The 15,898-nt window shown below is 37.5% G+C and overlaps 2 protein-coding genes across 3 annotated transcripts in view; one reads left to right on the forward strand and one right to left on the reverse strand.

Moving 5' to 3' along the window:
* ift172 (intraflagellar transport 172) overlaps positions 1-12,601 on the reverse strand; it is a 33,673-nt gene extending 21,072 nt beyond the window's left edge. The window contains exons 1-24 of one of the 2 annotated variants that reach the window (XM_082148161.1): positions 12,447-12,601; positions 12,005-12,148; positions 11,770-11,882; positions 11,325-11,364; positions 11,175-11,240; positions 11,003-11,082; positions 9,925-10,012; positions 9,598-9,812; positions 9,404-9,527; positions 8,355-8,450; positions 8,073-8,234; positions 7,619-7,672; positions 7,355-7,458; positions 6,730-6,815; positions 5,413-5,525; positions 5,158-5,325; positions 4,209-4,345; positions 3,999-4,106; positions 2,589-2,673; positions 2,391-2,483; positions 1,917-1,988; positions 1,131-1,379; positions 888-966; positions 626-746 (exon numbers count right to left, since the gene is read on the reverse strand). In XM_082148161.1, coding sequence (XP_082004287.1) covers positions 626-746; positions 888-966; positions 1,131-1,379; positions 1,917-1,988; positions 2,391-2,483; positions 2,589-2,673; positions 3,999-4,106; positions 4,209-4,345; positions 5,158-5,325; positions 5,413-5,525; positions 6,730-6,815; positions 7,355-7,458; positions 7,619-7,672; positions 8,073-8,234; positions 8,355-8,450; positions 9,404-9,527; positions 9,598-9,812; positions 9,925-10,012; positions 11,003-11,082; positions 11,175-11,240; positions 11,325-11,364; positions 11,770-11,882; positions 12,005-12,148; positions 12,447-12,485 — 2,636 coding nt within the window. In that variant the 5' untranslated portion in view covers positions 12,486-12,601. Of the gene's footprint in view, positions 1-625; positions 747-887; positions 967-1,130; positions 1,380-1,910; positions 1,989-2,390; positions 2,484-2,588; positions 2,674-3,998; positions 4,107-4,208; positions 4,346-5,157; positions 5,326-5,412; positions 5,526-6,729; positions 6,816-7,354; positions 7,459-7,618; positions 7,673-8,072; positions 8,235-8,354; positions 8,451-9,403; positions 9,528-9,597; positions 9,813-9,924; positions 10,013-11,002; positions 11,083-11,174; positions 11,241-11,324; positions 11,365-11,769; positions 11,883-12,004; positions 12,149-12,446 lie in introns of both variants that reach the window. The other variant, XM_082148160.1, reaches the window with a different exon arrangement.
* A 498-nt stretch (positions 12,602-13,099) lies between these two features.
* LOC309482730 (epidermal retinol dehydrogenase 2) lies at positions 13,100-15,758 on the forward strand. Its single transcript, XM_082148265.1, is given in 8 exon segments — positions 13,100-13,623; positions 13,762-13,896; positions 14,007-14,106; positions 14,224-14,368; positions 14,457-14,582; positions 14,809-14,890; positions 14,893-14,917; positions 14,920-15,758. Coding segments are annotated over 8 exon segments (1,218 nt in total). The 5' UTR covers positions 13,100-13,257; the 3' UTR covers positions 15,159-15,758.
* Positions 15,759-15,898: the final 140 nt, after the last annotated feature.

Raw genomic sequence — 15,898 nt, forward strand, 5'->3', positions numbered from 1 at the left:
TCGTTCTCAGTATGTTTTAAGGATACGTTTGCTCGAAATGACTGTGTTTTGTGTCACAGTGGCGCTACACATTGGCACTTTTGACGAGCGCTACGGACTCGGAGCATATAAGGCACATTGGTTTTGAAATTGTCGCGGGGAGAATGGATGCGTACTTTGTCCACTCGTCTTTGAAAAGGTAATATTTGCTATCAACTTTTCTTTTCTTTGAAGCCATAATCACATTCGCAAAGTCTATATCTGATATTGATGGACGTTCGGTTTCTGTGTGTCTGTCCGCTGCTTGCTCACAGCTGCAACATTGTCTTTCACGTGCGAAGATATTTACATATAATGATGCGTTTGGATGAGACGTGTATCTCTTCATGAGAACAATTTACATAAACGCATGTAGTTGAATAGGACGCAGAACTCGTCATGATATCCATTTGCAGAAACTCACGCAATTGGATCGGACATGGTTTCTTTACTGATAGAGAGCGAGAGGCTGCGCTGGCATGCGGTCATGTTTGAAAGCTGACAAAAATTATATTATTATAATCCTCTTTGGTCAGTATTGGCCCTTTTCTGGGTCTGGACACGGCCCGCGGTCTGCCATTTGTATATGACTGCTCTAGAAACTTACCCAGCTTCTATGTAATGGTTGATAGCAGCATCCAGTTGTTTCTGTTGCACTAGGTAATCACCCCACACTTCCTCCAGCTTTACAACTTCTGCGGGAAAGGCAATACGAGCCAGATCCACCGCTGTGGAAGCACAGTGCAATCAGCAGATGTCAATGAAGGCAATGAATCTATAGCTCTAATGCTTTGCATTACAACAATTGACTTCTTGTTCCAATTGTAATGTAACACCCTATTCTGATTGTTCTTACCACCTATGCTCACCTTTCTTAAAAGCATTTCCCTTGCGGTAGCACTCCAGGGCTCTCTGATTATTTCTTGTCCTTTCAAACAGGTCACCTGCCTGTTGAGTTCAATAATAATTTGAATTAGAACAGTTTTCTTGTGGAACAATACCATGTCAGTTACTTGGGCGAGTGGATCTGCTACTCAGATGAAAGTTATGAATGCAAGGATCTTAACAGTAGCCATTTTGTCAAGCCACATACCGCTGCAGGTAATACTCACCCTCTCATAGAACTCTCCTTTGATGAGCGCAGCAGTGATGCGGCTGATGATGTCTTGGCTTGATAAGAGCTCATCTCTGCTCATGGCCAGCCAAGCAGCTTTGGCAGGAAGTCCCGCTTTCAGGTAGAGGTTAACAGCACCAGTGAAGTCTCCTTCATTTTCCTTCACCTCACCGGCTTTCTCATTCTGATTGGTCTCCATTAGGTAAGAATAGTAACTGCGTCTCAAATTGTCCAACTCCGGGTGGCCCTTTATGGGATAAACATTTCATATTAGTAAAATGTAGATTTTTCAGCATCATAGACAGCTGCTAAATGCACATAATAAACGGCAACTAACCACATAATTGGGCATAGTTAAGATAGCAGCATACAAAGGCTTATCAATTTTTATAAGGGATGAGAAAACTCTTCCCATATCATGAGAACATGGATAAGTTGTGGGACACGCCCTAATCCTTATATCCATAAAATTAAAATAAACATGGTTTGTGTTGTCTATAATATGTTTAGTGCTGTTAATCATTGACTGCTGACGGGATGAAACCATCAACATTCAAGAGACATTAAGAATCCAGGCAATAATTTTGTATTTGGCCATGTGCAGTTCATGATAATATTCATAAATTGAAATGTTTGAACAATAAATAATTATGGTTCTGTGTTGGATCACTACTTATCTGTATCTGGGCAAAACCTATTGAGAGCCCCTGTTTTAAGCTAAATAAAAGACCAAAAACTGTTGACTAGACATTATGAAAATTGTTTTAAAAACAGATACCTTCACCTCTGCCACTGCAATACATTCATCCCACATGTGGAGCTCCTGGTACATTTCCATCACTTCATCCACTGCATTCTGAAGGGTTACAGAAATATTACTCGGCAATCGAGAAATAACTCAGAAATAACTCTGCTGCTCCCACGTATGAACTGTCCAAAGCCATTTAACTCAATTGGTAAATAGATAAAGAATGAAAAATTATTTTCAAAGCTGCCATTTAAAAGTTGAATTTCAAAATTTATTAATAATTTTAATGTTTTTAATTGATATTTATTTATTTTTAATAAATTATTTATTTTTAAATAATAATTTTATTGTTACATTTAACATTTAATTATTTTTAACCATGAATTGAATATGTTTATTTGACCATTTTAAATTGTATTTATTTATTTTAATATAAAGTGTTGAATATAATACTATGGTAAATGCATTAAGTCACACTCCTAGTTGCAGATATTGGAAATTGTTCCTTACCTGTTCCATGTAATACATCTCTGCAAGTTTAAAGTTCTTATCCAGCATGGCCAGCCGAGCTTTCACCTGGTAGTGGTCTGTCCCATCACCACCCTACAGGAGAGTACAGTAACATTGAATTTTAAAATGCATAAGTACAACAACAGAAATGTACATTCTAGAAGTGTACAGACATAACTGGTTTGATACAATATATACATTTTCCTTTGAGACAGCATCTGCAATCTTGTTGGTCTCATTTAAGAATCGGGCTTTGGACACATCCCCAAGGGCTGCAAAACACCTGCAGAAAAACCCAATAGCACCTCAGATGAGAAAGAGCAAACAAATACAAACAACATCACATGGCGTATCATTTCACATTCGACCGCCAATGCTGCAATAAGTCATGGCATTTAGATTGGACAGTGCTTATCGGTCATGATCAGATGACCAAAAGTGAGATCAAGCAAACAGGCAACAGGAAGAGTATCCAGGCAATTCCTTCATTTGCATTCTCCTTGACGGTCAGAGCACTTTTTCTCTGCATGCTTTATGCAGATGAGCCTATTCATAACAAACCAATCCTCTCTAATTTAAATTCCAGCTTCAAACACTCTTAAAAATGCTTATACAGTAAAAGGAAAACTATAAACATGCTCACTGCAACCTAAAGCAACTGGAAGCCTTTGTAAGAGGACTTTTGGTGCTTAGATCTAAAGCTTTTATCCTCACAAGCTCAGGTGAACGTTTTTTGCCCTTTAGCACAAGATTACGCACATTTTTCTTTAGGCAGAATATTATCTGAGACACATTTCAACATTTAAAATGCAACACACAGAGCAGCTGTGCAAAATAGCAGCTTTCTTTAAAGTTCTTTTGACGAATGCTTCTGGCATGTATTGTAACATTATTATTTTATTCCTGAGATCCATTTATAATTTACACCAAAAACATGACCACCTCTTCTCTGAACCTTGGAATTCAACAGCCTTTTTTTTTTTTCTCAAGTGAAATATGGTTTAACACTCCCAAAATCAAGTCTGAATTACCATGTGACATGTTGCTGACATATACAAGATAGCTCTAAATAATACATTTTTAAAGGTTAGTTTCAATAAAATATATATTTTTTAACTTATCGGGCAGGATATTTTAAGTACAGTGTGGCTGCAGTAAATACTATCATTTCAAATGATCATGTAAAATTATACATTCATAATATGACCCCTTTAATAATATATCGCTACTTTGTTGATTCAATGTGTTTATATTTAATTTAGTTCTTCTGTAGTGCCAATTAAATGCTGCATTTTAAGAGAAAATAAAAAAAATTCAAAGGTGCAAAAATAAATGCAACAATGCTATAAATAGAACAAGAGAATTGTTAAGAAAGAAGTTTTGTGTTTACATAATCATGTGAATGGTATTTCTGTACTGCCAGTACAAAAGTTTTTAAAAATTATGCCAAGATGATATGTAAAGGAATTCAAACAAACTACAATATTTATTAATTCTGTCACTGTTTCCTAGTTGTCAAGGTTAGACACATGATTCGGACAGCTATGCTGAAGTCATCGCAGCAGTAGCTGAGTCATAGAGGTGGGCGGACTGTCTTGCTTGTCTAACCTCTCAGCGATGTGGAGCTGTCGTGCCTCTAGGGAGAGTTTACTCAAAGTCTTCCACATGGCTTCTGTCTCTGCCGACATCTCCAGGGTCTCCAGGAATGCGGTTGCTCTGTGCGCAAACAAATACAAGTCCAGCTATGAATAAGGATACTTACATAATTGAGGTCAAGTTCATGTTTTATTGCAGGTGGCTATGGTGTTTTGTTTTTACCTGTAATAGTCACCATCATCAATGGCTGTGCCAAATTCAATCAGCCCCTCATCTAGAGTGTAGGACACAGAGTTAACCCCTTCAGTCACAATGACTTCAGTTTTGCCATTGGATCTCTCCAGGTCTACAATGTCACCCTGTCACCAAAACAAAGTCACATGATTAAACTCACAGTCGACTCAAACAAGAAACTAAGACAATGAGGAGTGAATTCAATATTTCAGTGCAAAATCTGTGTCTTATTCAACTGCAGTTCATTATACCACTTTATTATTTTACTACTACTAATTATAGCTGAAATAATTCATCAAAAAACAATGTTACACAACCATTACACCTTTCAGGTCAGTAAGATTTTTTTAAAGAAATGAATACTTTTATTAAGTTAGAAGTGAACCAACGTCACAGTAAAAACATTAGTAATGTTACACAAATAAATCCTGTTCTTTTGAACTTTCTATTTATTAAAGAATCCTGAAAAAGTCAATGTTTCCACAAAAATAATGAGCGCAACTGTTTTCAACAATGATAATAGGAATGTATCTTGAGCACCAAATCAGCATATTAGAATGATTTCTGAAGGAACGTGTGACACAGAATACTGGAGTAATGATGCAGAAAACTTTTAAATATATTACGATAGAAAATGGTTATTTTAAATTGTAATAATATTGCACAATATTATTACAATAAAATCTATATATATTTAAATAATTGTCTGGGTGAACATGGATGAGACTTCTTTTAAAAAACCACACGAGTATATCAAGAATTTTTTTGCTTTTTAAACAGCCGATTTGCATCTGAATTGCAATGGTGGAGCAATTCTGTGAGTTGTTTGCGTGGTTGCTGATTTGAATAGTTCCTTTAGTTAATCAGGTGCTTAACATAGACAGAATGTGCAAATAAAATCACTATTCACTCTGAGTGATCTGTAGCCTCAGCTCACCTTGAGGGGAAACATTGTGACCCTCTCTGGGCTGTCGATGGTGTACCAAACACACAGGTTTCCTCTGTTCTGTGCCACAACTACATCACTACCTGGTACCCACTGAACGTAAGGACAGAAACTCAGCATGGTGCTCTTCACGCTTCTCTCGATGTCATACAGGTGGAGCTGAACATGGAAAAAGAGACCGAAGTGACACATCGTTCTGATTTCATTAGCAATATTAGAGCTAAAATAATAATGTTCCCCACTTACCCTTAATTTCTTGTCCCTAAAAAGCAGTTTACGCCCCGTTTCATTCAGCTCTAGCCAGTCTATCTTGGAGTCGTGGCTTATAGTGCCCAGATTATACCCACCCACCAGGTCCACTGAGAAAAACAGGAAAAGAGAAGGATCATGGGAGATGAATGCACCAAATACCAGGTCAGAAATGAATAAGTACAGTTAAAACTTTTAAAAAATAAGAGGCTTTTAGACAAAAAAAACCCTGTAATAAGCAGAATTATCAAATTTGGAGATCCATTTACTGCCATGAATGTCACCATATACACATACACAAAGACATGCTGCAAAAACGGAGGCATTGCCTTTCATACAGACCCTGTACATCCGTGCCCTAACAAAAACAAATCAATGAGTCTTTCATAAATCACGTTGTGTGACGCTTCCCTGCATTTCTGCCTCTTTGTTCACAAATAACCATTCTGATGGGAAGCATCACTTATGAAGGGGGAGGGGAGAAAAGAGAGGAAAAACACTTTCCAATTTGCACTTTCTGAACAGGTTTTAAGCACATGGATCAGTGAGGGGGAAAAGCACTCTGCTGTCTGTCAGAGGAAAATAAATTGGATGAAAGTTGTTTCTCATTTTCACCACCTGAAGAAGAAACAAGGCAAGCAGGACAGAAGGAGCATGCCAGGACTTAATTAGCACAGGAAGTGGTCAGAGCCGTGGCAGATGTCTGGCGGTAGCCGGTGAATGAGAGGGCTGTGACGATGACACAGCAGGGTAACAGTCTAATTGAAAGGTATCGTCCGAACTGACTCAACATCAACACACCTTCCTATTGTCCCATAAATGATCGTTTCTGCAGAATCAAATAATGGGTCATATGGAATAGGCGTCCCATTTAGAGTGGAAACAGACGATTATGTAATCAACACCATCGATGACATCATTTCTTTTAGCTGATGATGACAATAGACTTAGACTGTCCTTTATGAGCTAATGTGAATATAATTCCGTATACTTGCATGCATTTTTTTATTCACTCAATGGGCTAAATGTCTAAATTAATCTTTAATCACCAAAACTGTCAACAAGACAACGTGATTAGTCAAAACTTAAATAAAATTATGTCATCCCTAATTACCACCTGAAAAGCTCTATATAAATAAATCTGAGTTGCATTTAAATCTGTCACTCAAAGTCTTAAATCATTCAAAAGTAATTTAACCGTATTCTCCTCAATGATAATGTGTTATTATCCTTCAGCTACTAAAATGATCATTTTTATTTTAGTGAATAATAAAGAGATCATAGCCCTGGCAGAAGTAATGGGCAATAACTTACCAATGGCAATAGTTTTGATGTCAATCAGGTAGGCCAACTTTTTGTTGTTCTCCACTCCCCTCTGCCTCCTCTCATTCAGACGCACGCTGCAAACACAAACACACAAACCAAGGATTGAACACTTCCTGTGGGTGCTGAGGGACCTGTCAGTGCTCCATCAAGAGGAACCAAGCACTGCAATCTGACAGCACCTGACAGGCTTTTTACATGAATGCTGATTTGTGATGACTAGGTCTGCTCACTAAGAGCCAGCTGTATGTATCAACAGCAATAGTGGTTTTCAGAGCAGAATGACAGGAGGAAAACTGGGAAATCTAAGGTAAATCCCTCCATCTAGTGGTCAGCTTTATACATGACTTTTGTAGGCAATGTAACCTTGCCTGACTGTTGTTTGCTATAAAATTATGTTATACATTAAATGGTACAACAGGAAGGGTGGGGCTTGTATCATACATCAAATTATATAATGTATATTTTAATATGAAATACAATTGCAGAGGCAAAGGTTTTTACATTATTTTGATTAAAGATTATAAAACTAAAAGTAGTAAAAAAGACAATCATTTTGAATTTACTTTGCCTTTAAACAATAGCTTTTTCTTTCCAAAGTGTTATAATGGCAGACCTGATGAGGTGTGGGTTCATAAACTCTGTTCGAACAGATCCCAGGATTTCATTGCTTCCGTATTCCACCAGTGCCAGCTCTCCAGCATTGAAAATCATGCACACCTACCAGGAAATATAGCAATTTACAATTAGCCAGCAACGAGTTTAATTATATCATCTAGAGCTGCATGACTCATTAAACCCAGTTGTTTTCCTTTGTACCATGCTCATAAACAACCGAAGCATCTTAATAACACACAATAACACCAAAAAAAGACTGTACCGTTTCATTTTCAAAGAAAAACTTTTCATTTCCCCCAGAGCCCTGCCACGCCACCTGAAATTGGAGAGTGGTGTTATTTAATGAAGTACATCATTGTTGTCATCAACTTTTGCTTTCCACTACATTACACAGAAAGAAGCAGACAGACTCCACAGCCAAGGCCCTTCACCATTATCCTGTTTGTCACACTGAACTTTCTTCCAACTCCCATAAGAGCACTTTGGAAACTCAATTAAACATGGATTAACACAGTGAACCATTAAGCCCTTGAACTTTTAATTAGACGTTTTAAACTTTTGTTCACCCAAAGAAGCCGTTGACTCTGCTAAAATGCCCAAAAATAGATTAATCCAGACAGTTTGATCTAAATAGAAGCATTCTCATTCTGACAAAACTACACAACAGAAATAAAGCAACCGTAATTAATCAAACAAGTCCAAACCAGACATCCTACCTCACTTAGTTTGTTGGACAACAGGTCTCCCAGCAGCAGTGTGTCAGAGGTGTGAGCCACAAGAAATCGATCCTTCCCCATGACTTTCACCTCATCTATCTCATAACCATACCGAGATTTCAGCACCACTCGTGTGCCAGAGGACAAATTCTTCACAATCACCTAGGAGGGTTTAAGAAACAAGTTTCTTTAGTTTGTAGGATGTAAACAAGATTAAAAACAACAGTCACTACTGAAATGAACGGAAACTGTGCACTTGAAATATCTAAAAGTAATGCTCACCTGACTTAGTCCTACATATGTCATCTCAAATTTGTTCTTGTAAATACTCCTGCGGAGACAGCAGTCAAACATCTCGACACCTCCACACAGTGTGCCCTGCAGTTTACAGAAGGTCATTTAATAACACATCACCTCCACAGCCCCTCAGTTGTCCCGAGTGGCAACATCTTTAAGCCAATGTTTTTGCGATCCTGCTTATGTCTTACCAAATTATAAACATCGTGCAGACAAACTTATGAACTGATTTGGGATATTTTCAGGATTAGTGCTTAAATACAAACATAAATATTGGGCCTAATTACACTTTTCACTTAATGCATGTTTACTGATCAGATAGCCATCCGATTTGTTAAAACTGTTTAGTTTACACTTGCAAATGTGTCTCCACAAAACGAAAATAAATCCGATCTACAATTCCCACTCTATATGCAAATTCAATGTATTTCACATCATCGAAAGCAAAAGATATGCTCTGCATTTTATTTAGCATCAGCTTATTTCAACACCAAAGATGTGTCAGCACTGGTGAGGGAATATAGTGTTTACCGCTCACCACTTTTAATAAAAATTACTCTGTGCTAAGTTTTCACGGTGTCACACCGAACATTACATTTCATTTGTGGCAGTTTGTGCATCTGCTTGCTATAGAAAGATGCTCAACTGTTCGTCACTTGTGGACCATATCTGTGGCGATGTGTTGCAACAGCACTGTCATATTTGACAACCAGGAGCTGGTATAACATGCGCTCACACGTTTATTTTTTTTTTTACAATTTTAGGAGGAGGAAAATTTACACGTGGCTTCAACAACCAGGTGCATTTACACTTGTCTAGTTTCGTCTGGATTGGAATGTCTCTCAAACCGCCTCCTGAAGTGGTGATCGAATTTAAATCTGTCTCGAAAGGGCATTTACATCTGTTCTTTTCAGGAGTGGATAGCTATCAGATCAGAGAAGATGCATGAAGTGACTAGTTGTAAAAAGGCCTAAAGATTTTCTTAAAGACATTGAGGTTCGGATATCTTTAAGGAATTGGCCGTCCAGACTGACCACAGAAAGCCGAGAGCCGTCTTTCTTCCAGGATAGAGCTGTGATGGTGTACAGGTTTGGAATTTCTTTGGGAGAACCTTCATCCCAGGTACCTTTTCGAGGACTCCAATTGAAAACTCGCAATCTAAAGAAAAATGAGATTTGTCAAGACATTGGCTGAACGTTTTTGTTTTCGATTGAATGTGTTCTCTCACCTGTCATAGCTTCCTACAACTATGGACTGGCCACTGGGGCTAGATGCTGCAACCGTGAATTCCTTTTCAGAGTGATCTCGGCTGTAGTCAAATGTCTGAAGCACATGGCCCTCCCTCCCATAGGCCACGATCTTCTTGTCACATCCAGCCACAATTATGCTGTTGGTGCCCCATGCCAGGGCATATGGTGGGCATGCATGAGTCAACAATTTGCCCTTTTAAACAATCAGAACAAATCAGTCATTAATTCACTTGCAGATATATTTTAATTAACATCTGTATATTATATTGTAAATACATTTCAATACAATAAAGCAAACTTTTTACCTGAGATTCTCCAGAACCTTCATCGTCAAAGAAGTACCGAACGACCGTTCCATCTGCATGACCCGAGAGGATTCCCTTCCCTGAGACACTGCGAGAGTGGATCAAGAGAGATACAGTGTTGTTCGAATTCTAAATTGATTAAAACTGAAATATAAAAATATAAAACTTTAAAATATAAAGACTAATTAAATGTTGTATATACTATAATAGTATACACTGATGAAGCAAAACATTATGACCACACACAGGTGAAGCAAAAAATGTTGATCATCTCCTAACACGGTCACATGTCAAGGTCTGGGTTGATCAGATGGTAAGTGAACAATCAGTTCTCGTAGTCAACATGTTGGAATCAGGAGAAATGGGCAGGAGTGACTTTGACAAGGGTCAAATTGTTGTGGCCTGATGAATGGGTCAGAAAATCTCTGAAAAGCCTCTGGCAAGGCTTGTGGGGTGCTCCTGGTCAGCAGTGTTTACCTGGGGAAGTGATCCCATCAGGATGCACTGTGGGAAGATGACACCTGGTCGAGAAAGTGTGATTCTCTGGGGAATGTTCTGCTGTGAAACCCTGGGTCTGGCCATTCATGTGGATGTCAATTTGACACTTGCCACCTACCTAAACGTTGCAAACTAGGTACATGCCTTCATGCCAATGGTGTTCCCTGATAGCAGTGGCTTCTTTCAGCAGGATAATGAACCCTGCCACATTGCACACATTGTTCAGGAATGGTTGAGGAACATGATGAAGAGCCTAAAGGTGTTGCCCTGCCCTCCATATTCCTAAGATCTCAATCTGATTGAGCATCAGTAGGATGTGCTGAACCAACAAGTCCGATCAACTTGAGCTCCAACTCACAACTTACAGGACTTGCCAGATACCACAGGACAACTTCAGAGGTTGTGTAGTATCCATGGTTCTGCGGGTCTGTTCTGTTTTGTCGGTAGGTGGTCATAATGTTTTGGCTCATCACATCAGTGTATAAATACTAGTAAAATAACACTGTAAACAAACCGGAAAAGGGTACTTGGACAAAGAAGCAAGCATCATAGGGTCAGGATTTTAAATAAGCATACATACTTTGTGGTTAGTGAGACAACATAAGAGTCCGTTCCGTATATCGTGGAGGACTTGCTTGTTTTTGTATTGGCTTGTCGAACCTGAATTTAACATTAAACATTCACAAAATGAATCCTCACAAAATAGGAAATTCAGCTTAAGGTGTAAAACAGAAAATGCACCACACACTTACTTTCCCCTCTGCAAGTCCAAATAGAATTGCATGCTCTGACGGCCAAACCAGACATGTTACAGCACTCTATAGAACAACAACAAAGTTAATGCGCACAATATATGGCACTTCAGCCTAATGATGTATTTTATTTATCATCAGAATACTTACTGTTTGAATAAATTTGTTGCAAATAACCTTTTTATCTCCCCTGGGACAGAAAACATATAATAAGAAATTAAAAATAATTCAATAAAGCATATAGCCTCTATATATATATATATATATAGTAGTATATATATATATGAAGAGTTCAGATGCAAAAGCCTCTAAGTGCCATCTGAAATTTTCTTCTAGAATGATCATTTTTATCAAGCTCGTATATTTAAGTTCAATAATTTCACTTAAATTGCAATGCAAATTACCTATTAATTGTCGTTTAAGTGAAATTACTGAACTTAAATATACAAGCTTTATAAAAATGATCATTCTAGAAGAAAATTTCAGATGGCACTTTTGCATCTGAACTCTTCATATATATATGATCTTATATATAGTGATCTTATTAGTATATTATATTAGCACTAATTATTAGTATTATACTGAGATTACTTACCACTCCTCTCCAATTTTGTAAACAAATATGATGTTGTCTGTTTGAGCAACAGCTATCTTGGTTGAATCAGGGGAAAATGCCATGGACTTGACCACGTAGGCTTTCTTTCCATACTGCAAATAATTTGTCATGACTTCATGAATACGTTTTCCTGACATACTAACATACGTATGGCACTGGCAGGATACAAAATTCATTTTGAATATTTGAATTAAATAAGTTGCTGATAACTTACTTTGGGGTCTGCAGGCTTTGTGGTAAATCTGTCTCTTTTCTCTCCCTGCTCATCATACAATATAACCACTCTATCAATAGTGCACACTGCAAACTTTGCATTGTTAGAAGCCCAAGCCATACAGGTGACTTTAGCAGCTCCATCCTACAGAAAAGAAAAGACAATACAGACACAACACTACTTTCAAAGCAGAGTCTTGGAGTCACTCTGATTTAAATAATATTCGTTTAACATTCGGAATTGGTCGGATTTCTATTAACGTTACTGTTTCTTTGCACAACTAAATGCTTTTACTTGATGTCAGGCAAGACACATAAGCAGTGTTGCCAAGCTAAGAAGCGTTCTCATGCCTATAAGTTAACAGTTAGATAGCGGACTGCTGAGAGCTAGTAAGCTAGCGTCGCTAAATAACGTCTAAACGTGGTAACGTTACATGTTTTACCTGAGGTGTTAGAAGAGTCTTCAGGTACTTTAGCTGCATCCTTTACATTTATAAAAGACTCAGTGCAGTTATAAGGACGTATTTCTTGATATAGCTATGTTTTGGGTAATAGTTGTCAGGCTGAAGACATTTTGGTATAGCTTTCTCCCTGGTTACCGTCGCCAAGGAAAGAACGTATGACGTAATTACGTAGAATGAGATTTAACATGTTTGACTCGTATACTGTCTATGGTTTAAAGCCGTTCTTCTTAAAAATATAAATAATAATAATAATTTATGGATCAATTAAATACTGTTTGATGACAGCTTTTACTAACCTTACATTGAGATAAAAAAAAATACTGGAGATGCCGGGGATTGAACCCGGGGCCTCATACATGCAAAGCATGCGCTCTACCACTGAGCTACATCCCCTTCCTGTTTCAGACCTATGTTAAAGGACTATTTAAATATTACCATATCTCATTTATACTTTTACATACATATATATATAAAGGTATCATACAAATAACTGCATTAGTTTTAATACAGACATTTATTAATCACTCAAATAATTCCTCATAATAACATTATCATGACATCAAACTGTGGTCACATGCTGCAATAGCAACATCTAAAATTAACTACACTAATGTACTCTAGGTGACAGGTCAAACAAACACCATTGTGACTGGAAACCAACAGATGTGACATATAAAGAACCTCTAGATAGAACAAGCTGTACCTGAGATCCAAACTTACTGAAGCATGTTCAAGGAGAAGAACCACCAAAACAGCTATGTGAAAACACAGATCAAATTAGATCAGAGACATGCATAACCAGGTTTTTCAGAGCTTTGAGAGCATAATTCACAATCTCTGGTTCTTAAAAGACATTTTTGAGCTCATTCTTGGAGCAGTTTTTTACTTTTTTGAAGCCTTTGTTCGACTCTTTATTCCACATTGCAAGAAAGACGTTGAGGGAGAGATAGTCTTGGTGACTGGAGCTGCAAATGGGATTGGAAAACTGATCGCCAAAGAACTTGGACACTATGGAGCAACATTAGTCTTATGGGATATCAACTCAGAGGCACTGGACAAAACAGCAAAAGAATTAAAGCAGGTATTAGATGTGCGAGTGTATGCCTATACCTGTGACTGCAGCAGAAGAAGTGAGGTCTACAAGGCTGCTGAACAGGTAAATAATTAATCATTTATATTTATATATATATATATATATATATATATATCATTTATACCTTTTAAAAAACATTTACAGTTTTAATGAGGGGTAAATAATATGAAGGTGAATTTTTATGTTAAAACATTTCAACAGGTTAAAAGGGAGGTTGGAGATGTGTCAATCTTGGTGAACAACGCAGGCATGGTAACAGGAAAATACACTTTCGTTGAAGCCCCTGACAGTCTGGTGGATAGAACACTAAAGGTCAATGTTGCTGCTCATTTCTGGGTAAAGAAAAACAATTCAGTGTTTTCTTCATGTTTTACATTCTTTAAACCTCTGTTTTTATGTTATGGGAACAGTGAGCTTACCGTTATCTCAAATATTTGAATTCACAGACTTACAAGGCGTTTCTCCCAGCTATGTTGCAACGGAACCATGGGCACCTGGTCTGCGTGGCATGCCATGGAGGGTTGTTTGCAATGAATGGCCTTGCAGGTACATTTAAAGAGAGATTTCAGACTAAACTTTAGATATTGCACATTCATGATTTAGTGTTAAATTGAGGTGTGATTTAAAAATAGAATGGGATTTTTCAACACGTTTTGTCCACAGACTATTGCGCAAGCAAGTCTGCAGCAGTGAGCTTCGCAGAATCTATTGCACTGGAGCTGCTTGTCCTTAAAAAGGAAGGAATCAAAACAACAATAGTGTGTCCCTATCTAATAAATACCAAAATGTTTCTGGGATGTCAAACAAAGTAGGCCAATACAGTTTCCATTTATGAAACATTATTAGAGATTTGTGCTCTGGTGATGTGGTAACATTGATATTTTACTTTTGTTAAGGAGACCGTCTTTTCTTCCAGTCTTGGATCAGAGACATGCAGCAAAACAGATTGTGGATGCCATACTAAGGGAGAAGATGTACTTGCTGTTACCCTCAAGTCTATATTTCTTGACGGCACTTAAGAGGTATTTTAGGCCTCTAAATACTTGTTTTTGAAGATATAAAATTAGTTTATTTATCTTCATGCCTTTTGCCAACCTTTAATAATTAAAAAATAAATAAATCAATAGCAAACAGTTAACAGAAAATAATTGTATTCAATGTAAATGTCTCACTAATTTTAATATTGCACAAAATGATTGGCAAGATCTAATTTAACTAAGCTTGACCCACCTATTCATGTTCTTGCAGTCTCATGCCTGCCAAACTGGGCATCATCTTTGTGAACTTCTTTGGTGGGACGGATCTGATGGATCACTTCAGAGGGGTCCCTGTACCCATCAACAGCTACAAAAAGCCTCAGCGCCAACGAAATGAAAGTGTCAGTGATCCACATACCACTCTTGTCTATAACAACTAGCAAAAAGTTGCAAAACACAAAACATTGTAAATCACCAGTGAGTAATATCAGTCTGCTCAAATGTACCTGTGAACGGAGTATACAGAATTGTGAATACATTTTTTCTCCTTTTTCTCTGTGGTCCATTTGTCTTCAAATTTATGTATATATACAGTATATGAAGATTTATCTAATATCTTAATTTTTGAATGAAGGGAGTGTGGGATCTCATGCTGTCAAAGCAAGCTTTTCTATGGACTCTTTTCACATGCGTGATGACGTGTTTTATTGGTCATCAGCATCGTAATTCCTGTGCAGTTTTTAATATATATATATATCCACCTGTGAGGGTGTTTCTATTACAGTGGCTATGGGAGTGACGACAGTAAAGTTGACATCTTTCTCTCTTCTGACTGCTGGTATCAATCTCTCTCTATTGAGTTTTCCTAATAAAAATAAATATGTTTAATGTAGTCTCTCATTCACCGCTATAGAAGTTTACCCAACTATGGCGAATTCTGCTTTTTGAGAAACCTGGAAATGTGAAAATGGTAAATTGCTAGCTGCTTCGAAATTGCCAACCCTACCTTTAATTGAGAATAGCCTACCAATAGTTCTAGAGCTGGCATTATATCTTTTAAATATATAACCTTTTCACTTGTGTAATTATAAAAACACAATATACCCTAATTTTAGTTATATTTTTGGGGGTAACCTGGATCCCTCTGTGTAAGATTCACTTATTACAGGTTAAAATCCACGAGATATACTTTTTTTTATTTTTTATTCACCGACCATGCCCAGATTGCCCACAGGTCAAATGAAGAAGGTAAAGCCTCATGGTCGGTCATGTTTGAGAATAAAGTACAGCATTGGCTCAGGACTCCCCCCTCCTTTTGACGTCGTGCTGACGCGCAGTAGTTTTGCACGCTCGTATAAAAC

This window comes from Leuciscus leuciscus (genome assembly GCF_965113295.1).
Source record: "Leuciscus leuciscus genome assembly, chromosome: 19".
In the NCBI taxonomy this organism is placed as follows: Eukaryota; Metazoa; Chordata; class Actinopteri; order Cypriniformes; family Leuciscidae; genus Leuciscus; species Leuciscus leuciscus.